Source organism: Entelurus aequoreus, linkage group LG07, assembly GCF_033978785.1.
Source record: "Entelurus aequoreus isolate RoL-2023_Sb linkage group LG07, RoL_Eaeq_v1.1, whole genome shotgun sequence".
Taxonomy (NCBI): Eukaryota; Metazoa; Chordata; class Actinopteri; order Syngnathiformes; family Syngnathidae; genus Entelurus; species Entelurus aequoreus.
The window spans coordinates 41,088,800-41,108,081 of NC_084737.1; the positions used below are offsets into that span (position 1 = coordinate 41,088,800).

The 19,282-nt window shown below is 40.3% G+C and overlaps 1 protein-coding gene across 2 annotated transcripts in view; it reads left to right on the top strand.

Moving 5' to 3' along the window:
- Positions 1-19,282, top strand: part of slc12a5b (solute carrier family 12 member 5b) — a 90,371-nt gene that overhangs the window by 59,924 nt on the left and 11,165 nt on the right. For both annotated transcript variants that reach the window (XM_062053640.1, XM_062053638.1), the window contains exons 7-22: positions 615-862; positions 944-1,155; positions 1,241-1,408; positions 3,031-3,129; positions 3,259-3,316; positions 3,419-3,593; positions 3,740-3,858; positions 3,963-4,061; positions 5,760-5,879; positions 9,967-10,071; positions 10,189-10,357; positions 10,428-10,623; positions 11,139-11,308; positions 11,406-11,537; positions 12,880-12,987; positions 13,204-13,320. In XM_062053640.1, the coding sequence (XP_061909624.1) occupies positions 615-862; positions 944-1,155; positions 1,241-1,408; positions 3,031-3,129; positions 3,259-3,316; positions 3,419-3,593; positions 3,740-3,858; positions 3,963-4,061; positions 5,760-5,879; positions 9,967-10,071; positions 10,189-10,357; positions 10,428-10,623; positions 11,139-11,308; positions 11,406-11,537; positions 12,880-12,987; positions 13,204-13,320 (2,295 nt within the window). The remainder of the gene's footprint in view (positions 1-614; positions 863-943; positions 1,156-1,240; positions 1,409-3,030; positions 3,130-3,258; positions 3,317-3,418; positions 3,594-3,739; positions 3,859-3,962; positions 4,062-5,759; positions 5,880-9,966; positions 10,072-10,188; positions 10,358-10,427; positions 10,624-11,138; positions 11,309-11,405; positions 11,538-12,879; positions 12,988-13,203; positions 13,321-19,282) is intronic.

A 19,282-nucleotide genomic window follows, 5' to 3' on the forward strand; every position in this document is an offset into this window, starting at 1 on the left:
ACAAGCAACTTGGCCCCATGAGTCCAACCCCCCAAGAGAACACGATGAGGCCCGCCACAGGCCTACCCACCCAAGTCAGCCGCAGCAGGACCGCCCAGCACAGGGCCATGGGAACCACCCGCCCTACCTGCAGAGACCCCAACGATGGAGATGGAACATCCAGCAACTGCCCTGGTGAATCCTCCACATGAAGAAAGAGAAAAAAAGGGAGGACATTTAAGGAGGAGATCACAGACACGCCGACACACAAGGTCACTACCCCAGCAGCTAGCCGCCATGCAACACCGCAGAATACAATGCAACGCACTGATGTGTCACGATAGATGCGAGACGAGACCCAGCAGGCCCCAACCAAGACGGGCATCCGGAAGTGTGTGGATGGCATGATCCAGGGTCCCAGGCACGCAACCCGGCTGCAGTAGCACAAGACGCTGACCCATACAGGGCAGGCAGGCACTGTGAGTGCCCCCGAACCCCACCCAAAGGAAAACAAAAATATAAATATATATAATATTTCGGTCCCCACCCCTGTTTTTGAGTGTAAATGAACTGGACTGAAAAAAAACATGTCACCAACCTTCTAATGTACCTTCCTCTATCTTCCATTCTGTCAGATTTATATTGTTCCTCAGGCAGCCATCTTCAAGATCGAGGGCTTAGAAGGACTGGAGGCAGAGGTTGCCCTTCTAAATAATATGCGGGTGTACGGCACCATTGTTCTGAGCTTCATGGCTCTGGTGGTGTTTGTTGGGGTGAAATATGTCAACAAGCTGGCACTGGTCTTTCTAGCCTGTGTCATCCTCTCCATTCTAGCTGTCTATGCAGGAGTCATTAAAACCGCTATTGACTCACCTGTCTTCCCGTAAGTAAATCGACATTTTTGAGGATTTTGTGGTCGCACAAGTATGTGACAATTACCCTCTTTTCTCAACTTTCTTGGCAGGGTTTGCCTCTTGGGAAATCGCACTCTTGTCTCCAAAGGCTATGACGTCTGCGCAAAGGTCGTTGAAATAGACAACGACACAGTAACCACCAAACTATGGCGCTCATTCTGTGATTCTGAGTACCTCAACGCGACCTGTGACGAATACTTCATCAACAACGATGTCACTGAGATACAGGGCATTCCTGGGGTTACGAGTGGGATCCTGGCAGGTAAATCTGTGCCTCAATTGTCATCACATGACCCATTTAAAAAAAACATCAAATAAATCCAGCTGACATTACGTTCATCTTCTAGAAAACCTGTTTGGAAATTATCTGGAAAAGGGGGTAATTGTGGAGAAGAGAGGACTTGCATCACAAGTAGATCCAGACACTTCTCCTACCAGCACCAACCGATTTGTGCTTGCTGACATTACCAGCTTCTTCACACTGCTCGTGGGGATATACTTCCCATCCGTCACAGGTTAAAAACACGATGGAAGTTGACACGATTGTGATTCTACAAATTGCCAACAATAGTTGACGCTACTCTGACACTACTCTGTAAACTACATTAAGGATCTGGTCTACTAAGATCCAAAAACCATGCACTAAATAATGTGTACAAACTCTAAAATTGAGTGTACCATTAGTGGGCGTGTTGGGGGTAATCTACTAAGACTTAATAAGCAACTAATAACAAGTGCAAAAGTGGTGCAGGCCGCCTTATTTAAATGAGCACTTTCTGTGTACTACCAGCTGTGCCCAAAGAGACACTCATTTCCCTCCACATTCCTGAGATCATATGCTCCAACAATCCAACCTGTGCTGTTTTGTTTTATATATGCAGCACACACCACCTTTTCTGGACAATATACTGTAGAAGTGAGAGCTACTGGCATAACCTACCTTTAGCACGCCAAAAGTGCATTATGGGTGTTGAGATTGTGCGTCTGGAATAATTTAAAAATGCATGCAAGAATGCATTAAAATGCATGTTGCAAGAAGTTTTTCCATATAGAGATATATATATAACTCTATATTAACGGCATAAACGTTAGCTAGCAGCTATAAAATTCAAAAATGATTGCTGACAATATGTCCATAATTAGTTTTATTTGTGACTGTCATTTTATGTTGACACAGGTAGTAGGATTCTCTCTCCATCGTCTGTCTTTGCAAGGCGATCACCTCCTTACCCACAACCATTTGTGCGCAATTTTGGCAGTTTGCACGCACATTTCAATTGTGATAAATACTGTATTGACACAAAACAGCAGTCACAAAACAATTTCAGTCTTGACAAATCACATTGCGAGTGCAAAATGAATATATTTGTATCCCCACTTTTCAGTCTGGTGGGCGCTCTGATAATCAGCATATGTTCTACATATACAGTACATAAACATTGACACACTAAATGGAATGCACTTGCAATATTGCTATCGTATTTAGGAGAAACAATCCTCTGCACACAAGTTTAGTAGATCAGCTTTGCATGCGCTGTTTTAACGCACGCAAACATCTAGTAGATCAGGCCCGTAATGTGGTAAACATTAGACATTATGGTACTTCCCACTGACTCTCTTTGACATGTTTAGATAGTGCAGTGTGGCAGTTAAAATATGAATCTACAGTATTAAAGTATTACCTGGCTTGGCAAGAGTTTAGCGTTTATAATGAAGCGTTTTGCCAAACGCACATTTGCATTCACATGTACGTAAAATTTGAAGTGTTTTAGTCCTTCTAGAATATGCAAAAACTGCACAGTGGAAGGCCCAAGCCAAGATTCCAACTCAAGACATGTTAATCATTTAATTTCTGAGTAAATTAGACTGTAAGATTTTTAGAAAGAATACACCATTTGAAAGTATGATTGTGTTGACAGAGAACATGGTTGTTGTTCATTTTTACATTTGTGTTCTAATATTTATATTACAACTATTTTAAAGGGTTCTTTTAGAGGGGACATTGTTCCAGAGAAATCCTTACTATTCTAATATCCTAAATAAAGCACAACTTCTATATTTAGTGGTAATATAAGGCTACATAAAATGTTAATGGTAGGTGGTCAATTGTTGACTCTGGTCCTCGCTCCTATTACAGGTATCATGGCAGGTTCAAACCGATCTGGAGACCTGCGTGATGCTCAGAAGTCCATCCCTATTGGCACCATTGCAGCCATCACCACCACATCTATTGTGTGTATCCTTCAACAAATCAGGCAGCGCCCATAAACAGACACAAAATTAATTTAACACAACAGCCATATCATTGTTGTGTTGTTTCATCTCAAACATGTCTACTGACATATTCCTTAGACAGCCCAATCAGATATGTCCTGTGTGGTGCTTTTTGGTGCCTGTATAGAGGGTGTTGTCCTAAGAGACAAGTAGGTCTCACTTTTGTTTTTAGTTATTAAACCTAGAACTAATCCTTGCAAAGTCAGCACTACCCTTTTATTTTAGCTTTTTGATTTGTCTTCACGTCTCAGGTTTGGTGAAGGTGTCAATGGTAATTTGGTGATTGGGACCCTGGCATGGCCCTCTCCATGGGTCATTGTAGTTGGCTCATTCTTTTCCACCTGTGGAGCAGGACTTCAAAGTCTGACTGGAGCGCCACGTCTCCTACAAGCTATCTCAAGGGATGGTATCATACCATTTCTTCGAGTGAGTTGATTCGCTTGTAGTCAAATACCTACTTATAAAAATTACAAATAAAAAGTCACCAAAGCATACGCCAAAGAAATCAACAAGTCTTTTTTCTACAAAAGTTTAAAGATATGACTGATCAATTCCCGTTGTTAATGCTGCAGGTGTTTGGACATGGTAAAGCCAATGGAGAACCTACCTGGGCCCTTCTGCTCACGGCTGGAATTTGTGAAATTGGCATCATTATCGCCTCTTTGGATGCAGTGGCACCAATCCTTTCCATGTAATTTCACTGTCAATCATTGCGTACAGCAATTTCACTGTTGCACAGGTCTTAATGCTATGCTGTACAACTCCTCTTTCTTGTCATCTGCCCGTGGTTTTCAGGTTCTTCTTGATGTGCTATATGTTTGTTAACCTTGCCTGTGCTTTGCAAACTTTACTGAGGACACCAAACTGGAGGCCTCGATTTAAGTTCTACCATTGGTGAGTTGCAATATTTCTAACTTGAAACAACAGTGATCATTTTACATCCATTAAGGTAGATGTTTCCTATCAAGGCAGGCAGGATGACTATAAAATAAATGAGATTTTTTTTAAAGAAAAATACCAATTGATTGTGAATAACCTGGACAAAGCTTGCAATAGTACATATTTTTGTATTTTGATTCACAGACCTATATACATTTGAAGTATTTAAAGGGTACAGACCAGGATAAAATTGTTGTTCCCCTTCTGTGAAAGAGAAAAATCCTCAATGGTCACTGAAATAACTCAACAGTAATCATTACAAATTTATCTGGATTTTTTTCAAAATGCATATTGATGATCTGCAAAGTTTCTGGGACATAAATCTGAAGCTTTTGGCAAGTCATACCAAATTTATTTTTACAGATGCAAAAATGAAGCAGAGTGAAAAGAACACTTCAGTACTGTGAAAGATAGAGGAGCCTTGGTTATGTTCTAAGGCTGCTTTGCTGTATCCCATATGGAGTGCATTTGATCTGAGCAATAAAGTGTGTTGACAATGCAGTGTCAAAAGCTTGCTCTCAGTCACAGGTCCTCCAATAGGAAAATAACCCAAAACAAACTCGGACAAAAACTCAACTCAAGAATGGCTAAGGGCAAAACATACTGTATGTAGAACTATTCTCAACGGACTCTCTCTGAACCTCAATTTAAATCAGATGGAACATATGTGGAAAGATCCCAAACATGCAAACATGCATTCCGGAGAATCCTGAGATACCTGAGGGAGCTGGAGCGGTTTGCTCATTGGGTCTGGTCCAAAATACCTGTCCACAATCCAATCCAATCCAATCCACTTTATTAATATAGCACATTTAAACAACAAGAATGTTTCCAAAGTGCTGCACAGCCATGTTAAAAACAATATTAAAAACAATATTAAAAACAATATTATGCTCCACCAATGACTGAATAAAAACAAAAAATAAATAAATATAAAACCAATATAAAACCAATATAAAAATAAATATGATTAAAAACGATTTTTAAAGGGTAAATAGAAATCAAAATGTATTTTTAAAAAAACACAGAGGACAACAGAGGACAGAAGACCACACAACGCACGTAGTGTTAAAAGCCAAAGAATAAACACATGCAGGAGTCCAATTGAGAGTTACATGAAGCACTCAATTGCGAAAACTGTTTCAAAAGGTTATGCAACCAAATATTAGGTTATGGGTGCCATCCATTTGTCATTAGTTAGCTTTTCAACACTTCTATGTAACCACAGTTCAAAAGCAAATTCTGATTTACATTTGTAAAGTTTTAATAACTCTTTCCACTTTATTTTGTTTTCAACTATTTCAGCAAGTCCGATTTTGGTGTAGGGCAGGGTATCAACAAAATTAATCCATCAAAGCAATTTCTGATTTACATTTGTACATTTTTAATAACTCGTTCCACTTTTGTTTGTTTTCAACTATTTCAGCAAGTCCGATATTGGTGTAGGGCAGGGTATCAACAAAATTCATCCATCCGTTCATCTACTGTCATTATAAAAATAGTTCTGCAAGAGAATTCTCAGTAGTATGAGAGGAGGAAATTGGAGCACCGGTAGCCTGAATGTGTCATAAAACTGTATCTGCAGGCATGTTGTTTTAGGATTCTGGCAGAAATTCCCAATTTTATTCAAATGCAATATCTTGTCTCCCACAGGGCTCTATCATTTCTGGGTATGAGTTTGTGCCTCTCACTTATGTTCATCTGTTCCTGGTACTATGCCATTGTTGCCATGGGAATCGCCACATGCATCTATAAGTACATTGAATTCTGTGGGTAAGTTGTCATCATATGATGAAGCTGTTACTTAGCATATCTGGTAAGATCTGATTAAATAAGTTAAGTTGAGTTAAGGCTGTTGGTTATGTTTCTACACCACACACTTGCGTAGAGGGAGTGGCATACCGGTAGGATCACTTGTTACAAAACAGCTTGTTTGGCTCTGGTTGTGGTTACAGTCATGGTAATGCCAAACTGACCGTTTCTGTAACACGGTTAGTGTGAATGGAGCGTACTTTTGTAGTTGTGTGAATGCCAAAATGCTTTTCCGCATTATTTTTCATCTATTTTTTGTGTGAATGCCAATAAGTTTTACTGTAATTCATAATCGTCGAGTATTGTCCCTTTTTTTTTCTTTCTGCTTCTTCTCCCACGGCTTTCAAGCAATTTTAACTGTTCCACCATTAAAATGTTTGTCTTAGTCAGGACAAAACAGCTATATGTTTATTAAAGCCTAAACATTCCTAGCTTTTACGGTATCCATGATTTTCCAAAATATTAGACAATACAGTTGGTACTCAGCCCTCCATTTTCACTTACGTTTTGACTTTTTTTTCCTCCCTGAAAATAACCTGGAATGCAAGTAAATGTTAAATGTTCAACATTATCTGAAAATATATTTGTTGTGGTCAAAAAAAACCATTTTTTTAGTCTGAAATTAGCAAAAATAATAATAATAATAATACTTTCGCAGAAATGCCTCCTGGGCAATGCTGTCATTTTAACCTGTTGCATTATGAGTACACAGTGACAGCATTCTTTATATTTTGAGGAATAATAACTTTTATTACTCATATATATCATATATATATTACTTATTAGTCTCTTATAACTTTAATTTAATGACTGTGAGATGTGTGCCTTACGTATTGAGAAGTTTCAGATAGCCAAACAAGTCCATTGATCTTAATTTAAGCAATAATCCAACATTAACATGTGCAATGCATTATCCTTGAAAACTTACAGATTTGGGCTCCCAATGCCATCATTTGGCCAGAGATGTCTGTACTTCTCCTACTAATAAGGGTTATGGTTTCAACTTTTTTTCCCCCTAAATGTTAACTTGTTTGCAAGTAAAGTTTTAATTGAATTATGTAACATATTTCATTGTAATAAAAACGTTTTTTTAGATCCAAAGTTAGCTGAAAACATAGTACTGTTGCAGCATTGAATTTATCTTCAATGGTTATGGCTCCCTTTAAGGAACAAATTTGGACAGTAGTTTGGCAATTAGGCTGTTTGACCTAGTGGATAATGCCGTGTCTTTCATCCGAGTAATGTGAGTTTGAAACCCGGAAAGGGCCAGTTGAACAATTTTTTTTGGCAATTTCACATATTTGAGTCAAATAGTTTAATTCGAACTTTTACAACATTTATCAGTTCTATATTCATAGTACGTTTCAGTACAGTTTCCGATCTTTAAGATTCAAACCATTTCATAGTTAAACCGTTTCTACCATTCATTCTACGTTGCACTAGCATTTCAGTTGAACTTCAGTTCTTCAATTTTCATACCATTCCTACTGTTCTTTCAAACTTTTTTCAAAATTAATTCTGCAGTCCTTCAGCTTTTTAATTCAGCTTCAGCAATGATTGGGGCATTCACACACTATTCCTTACGGAATTGCATAAACTCAAGTTCTCAATCTGCTTCGTTTTTCGGACGTCTGCAACTCCCACATTGTCCACGTTGATTCCATTCAATCATCAAAATGTTCAGCACATTGAAGACGTGTATGCTCTTTCAACAAACCTTTCCAAAAATTACCTGTTTTACTGAAATTCATAATTTTCCAGTATTTTCCCCCTTTTTTCCATCTGCTTCTTCTTCTAAATCTTTCAACCAATTTTAATCGTTCCACCATTATAACATGTGTCTCAGTCAGGACAATGATTGTATTCATTTTTTTAAGCCGAAAAATTCCCAGATTTTAACGGTAGTCATGATGCAATGCAATGCAATTGGTACTGATTCCACCATTCTCACTTACGTTGACTTTTATTTGTTCCTAAAAATAACCCTGAATGCAAATAAATGTTCAACACTATCGGAAAATATATTTTTTGTAGTAAAAAAACATTTAGTCTGAAATCAGTAAAAGCACAATACTTTCATAGAAATGCATCCTGGGTAATGAAGTCATTTTGAAGAATAAAGAATAATCCCCTTTAAAGGCTAATTTGCAATATGTTGTCTTATTTAAGCTATATAATATTCATTTGACTTTGCTTGTGTAATGTACTCTATGTGAAACTTCACATTTAGGAAATCCTATAATAGCAGGGAATCACAGAAAATGTAAAGTAACACATACATTGTGTCATTTCTATGATTTGAAGCAGTGAACGTAGTTTGCTATTGTTTTGACGTGGACATCTTTATCTCCCCTATCTATATAAGTTATGGTGTTGACTTTTTTTCTCTAAATGTTAGCTTATTTGCAAGTAAATGTTTTATACAATCAGGTAATATATTTCATTATAAAAAATATGTTAATACATCCCAAAAATTAGCTGAAAACGTATTGTTGCTCCAAGGATTCTGGGTAATTAGATGTCATGTTTAACGGCTGAATCACTCACTTTAAGAACCACAATCAGGCAGAATCTTGACATCTCCGCTGTTCAGCCAAAAGGACAAAACACATGCCTTACTACTCTGAGCAAGGTAGGTTCAAATCTCAGAAAGGACCAAAAGAATGAATCTTTATTGGAAATGTTACATCTTTGATTCAAATAGTTTAATTCGAACGATTACGAAATACATTTGTCATTTCTATAATCAAATTACGTTTCAGTACAGTTTCCGATCTTTAAGATTCAAACCTCCATCCATTTTCTACCGCTCGTCCCTCTCAGGGTCTTGGGGGTTGCTGAAGCCTATTCCAGCTGCACTCGGGCGGAAAGCGGTGTACATATTCTGCTGTATTTCTTGTACAGCAGCATTATTTTAGTTGTATTTAGATTCAAATATAGTCTGTTTTTGTCACACCATCTCTTTAATGTATATATTTCTGTTATTATTTTTATTAGCCTAGGTGTGTTCTCTCCTGAACAAAATGCGGTTCTAGTATCTGCAAACAGTACTACCTTCAACGAGTAACTTCATAAGTCGTTTATGGAGAATGAACAATTGTGGTCTCAGTATTGACCCATTGGGTACGTCGCAATAAATATGTAGAGCTGTGGACGTGTGTTTGCCGAGCTTCACTTATCGCTTTCTATTGGTTAACTAGATTCTTACCCTGTTCAATACCAACCCTCTGATGCCATACTGTTCTACTTTGTTAGTAAATATATTATGCTTTGTTAGGTCCATAAACACTGCAGCTGCACTCTGTGTACCATCAAAGTCAAAGTACCAATGAGTGCCGCGCCCCATTGGCAATGTTTTGCGTAATTTAGATTTCTACTATCGGTTTTAAAATGTTAGTTCTGTGTCAGTATTGGTTGTCAGCAAGCATTACACTTTTATTTATGAATGTGTCGAATTGGTTGTTCAAAAACTGTGGAAGTAAGGAAAGAGGTATATAGTTTTTAAACTGGTTTTGGTCTACAGTCTTATAAATTGGTACAATTTTGGATATTTTGATTTTGTTTGTGAATTTACCTGTCTGAAATGATAGGTAGCTGATGTACATTAATGGTTCAAATATCTATTTAATAACCCCTTGTAACCTCATTTCCATATCAATTCCCTTAGAGTCAATGGAGGTATTGGTTTAACATGATTTAACAGTTTTGACCATTTCCTCTTCTGTCACATAAGTGAAGTACATCGAGCTGGAACTTTTGTCTACAGTATCTTTGAAGTCCTCACTTGACAGTTGATCAAGTTTGTGAACAAATATAAACTGTATGCAGTTTATTCAAATTGTCTGCAGCATCACATCTAATTTTTCTTTCACCACGATAAGTCAAACAATAAATCATCTAGATGTTTTGTCTCTGCGATATACAAGTTGCAACATGTAATGTAATTTTCAATCATTACAAAGAAGAACACACGGTGATCCTTGACAGTGTGGTGGAGAATATACCTTAAGCGACACATATGTTAACGAATTGAAATTCTGTGTGACAGAGCTGAGAAGGAGTGGGGTGATGGAATACGCGGCATCTCTCTCAGCGCGGCTCGATTTGCCCTCATGAGGATAGAGGAGGGGCCACCACACACAAAGAACTGGAGGTGACTAGAAAACATATGTAACTTTCGTTCTAAGGATTTTAGGGGTAATTCAAATCCCCCATCAAAATAATGTACTGTATAGTTGTCATTTGTGTGTATACTTCTTTCTCTGGTCAGGCCTCAGATTCTGGTTCTGGTCAGTATGGATGGGGAGCAGAATGTAGAACAGCCTCGTCTGCTTTCTCTAACCAATCAGATGAAAGCAGGGAAGGGCCTTACCATTGTTGGCACCTCCGTTCAAGGAAAGTTTCTGGACAATTACACTGAAGCCCAAAGAGCAGACCAGGTCTGTTATATTAAGCACACAATGTGTTATAATGTCTAGACATCGGCTTCAATGCATTGTAATTTTGCAGTCTTTGAGAAAATTGATGGAGACAGAGAAGGTTAAGGGATTCTCCCAAGTGGTCATATCCTCCAATTTGAGAGACGGGACATCCCACTTGATCCAGGTTGGAGGACTGGGAGGTTTGAAGCACAACACTGTGATGGTCAGCTGGCCACGTAACTGGAAACAGCCTGAGTACCACCAACAGTTTAGAGACTTTATTGGTCAGTTACAGTTACTACTTTGTCCACTATTGTCCTTTGTTCCACATAGTATACTTTTTGCTAGTCTTTTCTTAGACTAGCAAACAAGAACCATGAAACACATTCTGAATTCTGAATTTCTTGATAATCTTATTTATCACAGCATATGAAATACAACTTACTTCTCTAATTAATATGTATTTATTTTTTTATGTTATTACTCATGGAGTATATTGTGAATGAATTGAGAACAGGAAGTGCACAAAAGTGTTAGCAACTGCTATGTAAAGGAAAAGGGGTAGGATTAAATAAGCTCTCCTTCATCCTAATACTTTTCAAACATGTTGAAAAGAGAAAACTGGAAATTGTGATGTATCATGTTGTAATTGTATGCATGTTCGAAATGAACTCAAACTCAAAACATAGCCTCTTCTAATACAACTAGCTTAATTGAGCAAACATTCTGATAAATAATACTCCAAGCATATTTTATTCCCTAAATAATAATATAATACATTTCTCTTATTACTCTGCAGAAGTGGTAAGAGAGACCACAGTGGCCAGTTTGGCTCTGTTGGTTCCTAAGAACATCTCTAGCTATCCATCCAATGGAGAGCGCTTCACAGAAGGACACATAGATGTGTGGTGGGTTGTCCACGATGGAGGCATGCTGATGCTACTGCCCTTCCTGCTGCGTCAGCATAAGGTGCCACATACAAAGCAGTAAAATATTTTGTAGGTTGAATGTGGATGTTTAAACCGGATCATAAAGTCCCATGCACCACTGTTGTTTTATTCTGTAGGTGTGGAGGAAATGCAAGATGCGCATTTTTACTGTGGCTCAGATGGACGACAATAGTATCCAAATGAAAAAGGATGTCATTACGTTCCTTTATCACCTGCGCATTGATGCAGAGGTGGAAGTGGTGGAGATGGTGAGACTAATAGACAGTAACAGTATCAGTATTATTTTCTATTTAGTTTCATTTGCGTCGTACCAATTCAGAGAAAACAATGTGGGGTCATTATATTTGGCCTGCGAATGGTGGCTTCCCAAATGTACATTTAATGGTAAATGGATTTTACTTCTATAGCGCTTTTCTACCTTCAAGGTACCCAAAGCGTTTTGAAACTATTGCACATTTATCTACTGATGACGCAGAATTAGGAGCAACTAGGGATTCAGTATCTTGCTCAAGAATACTTAGACATAGTCACAGGCGGACTGAGGATCAAACCTTTTCACTTCAGCCCTTGGAGGCAAAAAGTTTGGACGCCACTGGTTTAGAACTATACAGTAAGACAGAACTTTACTGGCAATGGTTTCAATTGAGAAAAAAATAAATTTTGAAGGGGTCCTATGATGATTTTATTCTACATTTAGAATACTCACGTATTGGACATGCTTTGGTGTAAATTCTGCCTGAATTTTGCTCCACAGTCACTTTAATACCCGTTTTTTTAAGGTCGGTCTTCAAGATGTTCGATTCTGGAGGCATTCCCAGATTGCAAATGAAACCAAGCCCCACCCTGTCCAAAAGTACCATTATTTATCATTCAAAAATGTACACTGTTAAACATATATCTTAAAGTCGTCACCGCTATTTTTTTCCATACACGGTCAAAAATAAACTTCATAAACATTATACAGATTCAACTGGTCACAACAGTAAGTAAACCTGCACATGCTCCAATCAATAGATCTACATATAAAAACCTGCTTTTAGCAGCATTTATGTCACTGCACTTCGCGCGTCAGTGTTATTACGCACATGCCATGATTATATGAACATAATACTTTATCCTACCTTTTTTGTGTTTCCCCTTTTACCCTGAAGCAGAGGGAAGGAGCTCCTCCCCCTCTGTCTGAGAGCTTGACTAAATGTCTAAATGAGTACGTCCAACTTGCTTTGATGTCACATAGCCGTAGTCTGACATAGCCAGACTGCAAAACCACTCAAACAGAGGCATCCAAAATGCATGAACCTTATGATTTGACGCTTTGGCATTTTTAACAAAAGCATCCAACATTGTAACAACATTTAAAGGTCAGAAAATACAAAACTCATCGTAGGTCCTATTTGATCGATCAAAAATTGTACACGACTCTAACTCTGCACCTCAACCACACCATACAAGTATAATGTAATGCTATACCATTGTAAAGGACACTTTATTATAGTAACCACAGTAATACCAAAATTAAATTACATTTTGCTGAGTGTCCAAAAATCTACTTTTTCTCCATGTTGCTTTTTTTTACCCTTTCATTCCTAGTATGACAGTGACATATCAGCCTACACCTATGAAAAGACACTAGTAATGGAACAGCGCTCACAGATCCTCAAGCAAATGCATTTGACCAAGAATGAGATGGAGCGAGAGGTAAGCAATAGTTTGTATGTACTGTATCAAAAATAATGTTTCATCTTAATTGCAGCCCTGTGGCATCTAATTATCAGCAATGTGTCAGTGAACTGGTTGACAACAAAGTGTTTCTCTGTCTAGTCTAGTGTACACTGATTTGAGCACAGCAATAATACATCCCTGTAGGATGTTGGATATTGGAAGTAATCCATTCCCCCCCTTTGAACTTTATAGATCCAGAGCATAACAGATTCCTCCCGCGGGTCCATCCGGCGTAAAAAAACCTCTGCTCCACGCTCCCAGCCCAGTATCGAGGAAGGAGGCAGAATGACTGAACAACCAGAAGAAGAGGTAATGACCGTAAAACATGTCTGAACTGTTCTTCTGGATGTCAACACAAAAGCAAAAAGCTTCGCCAATTACCTAAATACAGTGGTACATCGATTCTCATATGACCTGGTTTTAGGCGAACATTTTCAGCAAATGTAAGTCTTAATTTTCATACACTGCCTTGGTTTTAGTGCACTCAAAAATAAACCAAAATAACCAAATAAAGTTGTAGCATACAGCCATAATCCAATCAAAGTCAGCGAGAGCCTCACTCCTAATTTCCCCAGGACGGCGGCGGACTCTTTCCGTTTTTATTTAAGTCACCGCCTGTAGAACGACCCCGCCATATTGGTGCCGTTCCGCATCCCTGCGCTAAATATACTGTTTTGCCGGTTTCCGTAACAAGGCAGATCAATTTAGCTAAAATCAGCTTGTGTTGGTCAGGAAGTCATGCACAAACACGAAATAAAACGTTTCGCTGGTGTTCCACATTCTTTGGAAAATCAGGGGTTATAGTCCGTGTTTCCAAAGTGTCACTGAACACACCACACTAATACGTAAGTCTAGCCAAGCAATCAAACTTGTGTGAAGTTGCCCCTCGCCCCACCTTCTCCAAAACTCCCCAAATTTGTCCCAATCGTTTGTGCTGGTTCGTGCTGCAAAACATTTTCTTTGTGCCTTTACAGATTTTAAGTTATTCTAAAACATATTTTCTGATTAGTGACGTCATCCAGCCTCCCCCATCGCCTTGTCCGAATCATCCAAAACTTATTTTCATCGCTGATCCTACATTTGTGCTGGTTCATGCTGCAAAAATGTTTTGCCTGATTTTTATAATTCTTAAGTCCTTAACGTTTCAGTATTCATAACCAGCCTCCCGACCCCGCCACTCCCACATTCCTAAAACCTCCCCAAACGAATCAGAGTTGTTTGTGCTACGTTTGTGCTGCAAAAGGTTTTGATCAAACTTTTAGTAACCTGTTATTAATGTGTTTTAATCATAACTAGACCCCTACCCTAACTATGTCAAAGTCTTCCCAATATTGTACCATTTGTTTGTGCTGCAAAACGTTCTTGTTTTACTGTAATAGTTTTTAAGTTATTAAAGAATTATGATTAATAACACTCACCATAAAACGTTATTGAAATAAAAACGGTAATATTTTAGGCATGTGAAATGTCAGCATTGAAATGTCAGGTACTCGCTGTTCCTCTTGCCTAAATGCCACACCGAGTTGCAAGACAGGGAGACGATCAAGAAGACCGAAACCAGCTCGCTAGTTAGCTAACCATATAGCCAGCTTACTTGTTGTCACCTACGTTCGCTCTCCGAGCCCCAACGTTGACGGCTGTCTACTTTGCTGCTAATCATTTTTGGATTATTACAATCTGAGCACTATTAGTTCCGAACTAGTTGTTGTTCTATCAAAAATATTTATTAGTAGCCAGCGAAAATATATATTTTTGACGTGATGGATTATAAACACAGGTCACAACATTGGAAGTATATTGGAATGGCAGCAAAGATATGACGGTGGCAGAATGACTGAGCAAGTCACACACACATAATGGCTCCTCAAACACACCCTCCTCTTGTCTTGCTTCCAGATGAGGTCTAACCTGCAGGCAAGCCCGCCGCTGCTCTCTGCAGCCAGCACGGGGCCATTACAGTTATTACCCCAAGGGGCGTGACTACAGGATAGAGTTGCCAAATGGGAAAAGTTTTTTGAGTTCTTTGCGTGCATGTTATAGAATTTATATAACATTTTCAATGATAACAATGTTTGTAAATTATCCAATTTAAAAAAACAAAAAAATTCAGTGCTACATTACATGGGACATGTAAGTGTGAAAAAGACAGCCAAAAGAGGTTGGCAGATGAGAATAAATCCAAAAGATTGTAGAAATTCACCCAAATGCAGAAAATGTAGTTTTGATTTTCGAAATATTCCTTCAGGGTTTGCTTGGCAGCATGTTGTGCTGACAGAAATGTTCTTTTTCTTCTCAATTTTCCTCAAAGGTCCCTCACATCCCTTATCCGTCCATTTTCTACCGCTTGTCCCTTTCGGGGTCGCGGGGGGGTGTTATGTTATGTTATGTTATTTTCATTTATTATGCGCCCCCCAACCAACTGTTACATCAGCCCGGGGGTGCTGGAGCCTATGCCAGCTGCATTCAGGCGGTAGGCGGGGTACACCCTGGACAAGTCTCCACCTCATCACAGGACCAACACAGATAGACAGACAACATTCACACTCACATTCACATACTAGGGCCGATTTAGTGTTGCCAATCAACCTATCCCCAGATGCATGTCTTTGAAGGTGGGAGGAAGCCGGAGTACCCAGAGGAGGGAACCCACGCAGTCACGGGGAGAACATGCAAACTCCACACAGAAAGATCCCGAGCCCAGGATCGAACCCAGGGCCTTCGTATTGTGAGGCACACGCACTAACCCCCGTGCAGCCTCACATCCCTTATAGTCAGACCAAAAATGTATACAGCACAAACTGTAATGTTCTGTGGGTGTGTGGATCCCTAAAAATGTGGAGACAAAGGCCAGCGAACAGTTACTACCTCTTATAATAGCGAGGGGAAAAACAAGCAACAAAAAGCCATGGTGGCAAAATTAACTACACCATGAAAAACAACAATAAAACACACTGGTCGCAAAAAAAGATACTCACCCCAAGATAATACAGTTGACCACAAACTTGGTGTCGGGCAAGGCAGGAAACTGGTCAGACCTGATGAAGGCAAGGTAACAAGGAAGCGTGATTAAGGATGTCAGGTAGCTCATGGACATAGTGAACACAATGAAAGGTGGCGGCGTCTTCCATCTGAGGCCAATCAGCCTAAATAGTAGGCGACTAATTAGGATCAAGTGCTGCCAGTCTCCTGTAGCCAGTTGCACGCCACACTGCGAGAGAGAGAAAAAGAGGCGAGCTCCCGGCAGCTTACCTGGCTTGTCCGGAAAACGCTTGAAAGAGTCACATAGGAGTGTGGGTTCGATAATAAGAGATCTGGAGATTGAAGAACAGTCCTTGGGGCTATATCCTTCCCAGTTATTCAGGTACTGGAAGCCCCTGCCCCTCCAAGATGGCTTTGACTATGAATGCAGGGTGACCGTCAACCAGCCGAGGAATAGGAGGCACTTCGAGAGGTGGGAGAGGGCTGGAAGTGACTGGCTTGAGGTGGGAGACATGAAAGACTAGGTTGCATTTAAAGCAATTGGGAAGGCGGAGCTTAACCGCAGTTTGGTTAATAATCCTGATTATGGAAAAAGGACCCACATATCTCGGAGACAGTTTCTTAATTTATTGCAAGGGGTAGGTCACGGAAAGACAACCAGACTCTTTTCCCCACCTGGTAGAGTGATGTGGCATCATACTTGCCAATCTTGAGACCTTCGAATTCGGGAGATTGAGTGTGGGCGGGGTTGAGGTGAGCTGGGTTGGGGGGTGGGGGGGGTTTGGTGGTAGCGGGGGCGTATATTGTAGCCGGGAAGAGTTAGGGATGCAAGGGATTCTGGGTATTTGTTCTGTTGTGTTTATGTTGTGTTACAGTGCGGATGTTCTCCCGAAATATGTTTGTCATTCTTGTTTGGTGCGGGTTCACAGTGTGGCGCATATTTGTAACAGTGTTGAAGTTGTTTATACGGACACCCTCAGTGTGACCTGTATGGCTGTTGATCAAGTATGCCTTGCAGTCACTTACTTATGTCTGCAGAAGCCGCATAAAATATGTGACTGTGCCGGTACGCTGTTTGTATGGTGAAAAAGCGGACGCGTCGACAGGTTGTAGAGGACGCTAAAGACAGTGCCATCACGGCACGCCCTTAATATTGTTGTCCGGGTGAAAATCGGTAGAATGGTTGCCCTGGGAGATTTTCGGGAGGGGCACTGAAATTCGGGAGTCTCCTGGAAAAATCGGGAGGGTTGGCAAGTATGTGTGGCATTGCGATTGCGGTTGGCGATCCATTGGTTCCGTTCAGAAGTCCTCACAAGTGCAGTATTTGTGTTGCGCCAGGCCAGGCGTGTACAACGCAGGTAGACTGTCACTGAATGGAATTATATGGCGTAGTTAGAGACCAGTCGCTGCCCTTGATGAAGTTTAAAAGGAGCTCTTGCCGCTTCTCTGCCTGGAAGCTTCTGTCAAAATACTTGGAGTAATGCTTTGGAGAAGGAGCGGTACGTGGAACTGGTGACAGCCTGACGGTTTCACTCCATCGTGGCCCAGGACCCTGATCGGCCAGTGAGGTGAGAATCTACAAATACTGCTTTAGCTTGCTAAGATGTGAAGGCAGATGCTTACATTTCAAAATTAAGTTGGCACTTAGTCAGGAATGGTACCACATTGTCATTTTCACCGAAGAACTTCTCGGGTCAGGATAGCTGCAGGCAGATGGCTGGGATGGCTGGTATGGCCGGAGCGCTCATGTTGATGGCTCAGTTGCCCATAGGGCTCGTGGCAATCAAGACAGCAGCAAGCACGGTGTTCTATCATGGTGTCTTGTCATCTGCCAGAGCTTGTAGGCCCAAGCCCATGGCGTTAATCTGGTCCCTCTGCTGGCCTAGGCATTGTGTCTGACCTTGTAAGGCTTTCTTAAAGGCCTACTGAAACCCACTACTACCGACCACGCAGTCTGATGGTTTATATATCAATGATGAAATCTTAACATTGCAACACATGCCAATACGGCCGGGTTAACTTATAAAGTGCAATTTTAAATTTCCCGGGGAACTTCCGGTTCAAAACGCCTTTGGAAGATGACGTATGCGTGTGACGTCGCGAGGTCCACGGAAGTGTTTGGACACAATACACACAGCTCTGTTTTCTTCGACAAAATTCCACAGTATTCTGGACATCTGTGTTGGTGAATCTTTTGCAATTTGTTTAATGAACAATGGAGGCTGCAAAGAAGAACGTTGTAGGTGGGATCGGTGTATTAGCGGCTGGCTGTAGCAACACAACAAGGACTACTTACCCTGAAAGCAGACGCCTAGCCGATGCTAGCCGCCAAACCCACGGATGAAGTCCTTCGTCGCGCCGTCGATCGCTGGAACGCAGGTGAGCACGGCTGTTGAGTAGCAGATGAGGGCTGGCTGGTGTAGGTGGAGCGCTAATGTTTTTATCATAGCTCTGTGAGGTCCGATTGCTAAGTTAGCCTTAGCGTCGTTAGCAACAGCATTGTTAAGCTTTACCAGGCTGAGAATTATTAACCGTGTAGTTACATGTACATGGTTTAATAGTATTGTTGATCTTCTGTCTATCCTTCCAGTCAGGGATTTATGTATTTTGTTTCTATCTGCATTTGAGAACGATGCTATCACGTTAGCTCAGTAGCTAAGTGTGTCACCGATGTATTGTCGTGGAGATAAAAGTCACTGTGAATGTCCATTTTGCGTGCTCGACTCTCATTTTCAAGAGGATATAGTATCCAAGGTGGTTTAAAATACAAATCCGTGATCCACAATAGAAAAAGGAGAGAGTGTGGAATCCAATGAGCCAGCTTGTACCTAAGCTACGGTCAGAGCACTGCCTCTAGTTCTTCACTCTAACGTTCCTCAACCACGAATCTTACATCCTCGCTCAAATTAATGGGGTAACCGTCGCTTTGTCGCTCCGAATCTCTCTCGCTCCATTGTAAACAATGGAAAATTGTGAGGAATATTACCTCCTGTGACGTCACGCTACTTCCGGTACAGGCAAGGCTTTTTTATCAGCGAGCAAAAGTTGCGAACTTTATCGTCGATTTTCTCTACTAAATCCTTTCAGCAAAAATATAGCAATATCGCGAAATGATCAAGTATGACACAAAGAATGGATCTGCTATTCCCGTTTAACTAAAAAAAATTCATTTCAGTAGGCCTTTAAGGGGTTCACTTCCACGAGAGCTATATTCTTGCTGGTAGCTTCTGTAACGTGTGGACGTGTGGATCCCAAAAGATGCAAAGACAGAGGACAGCGAACAGTTAGTACC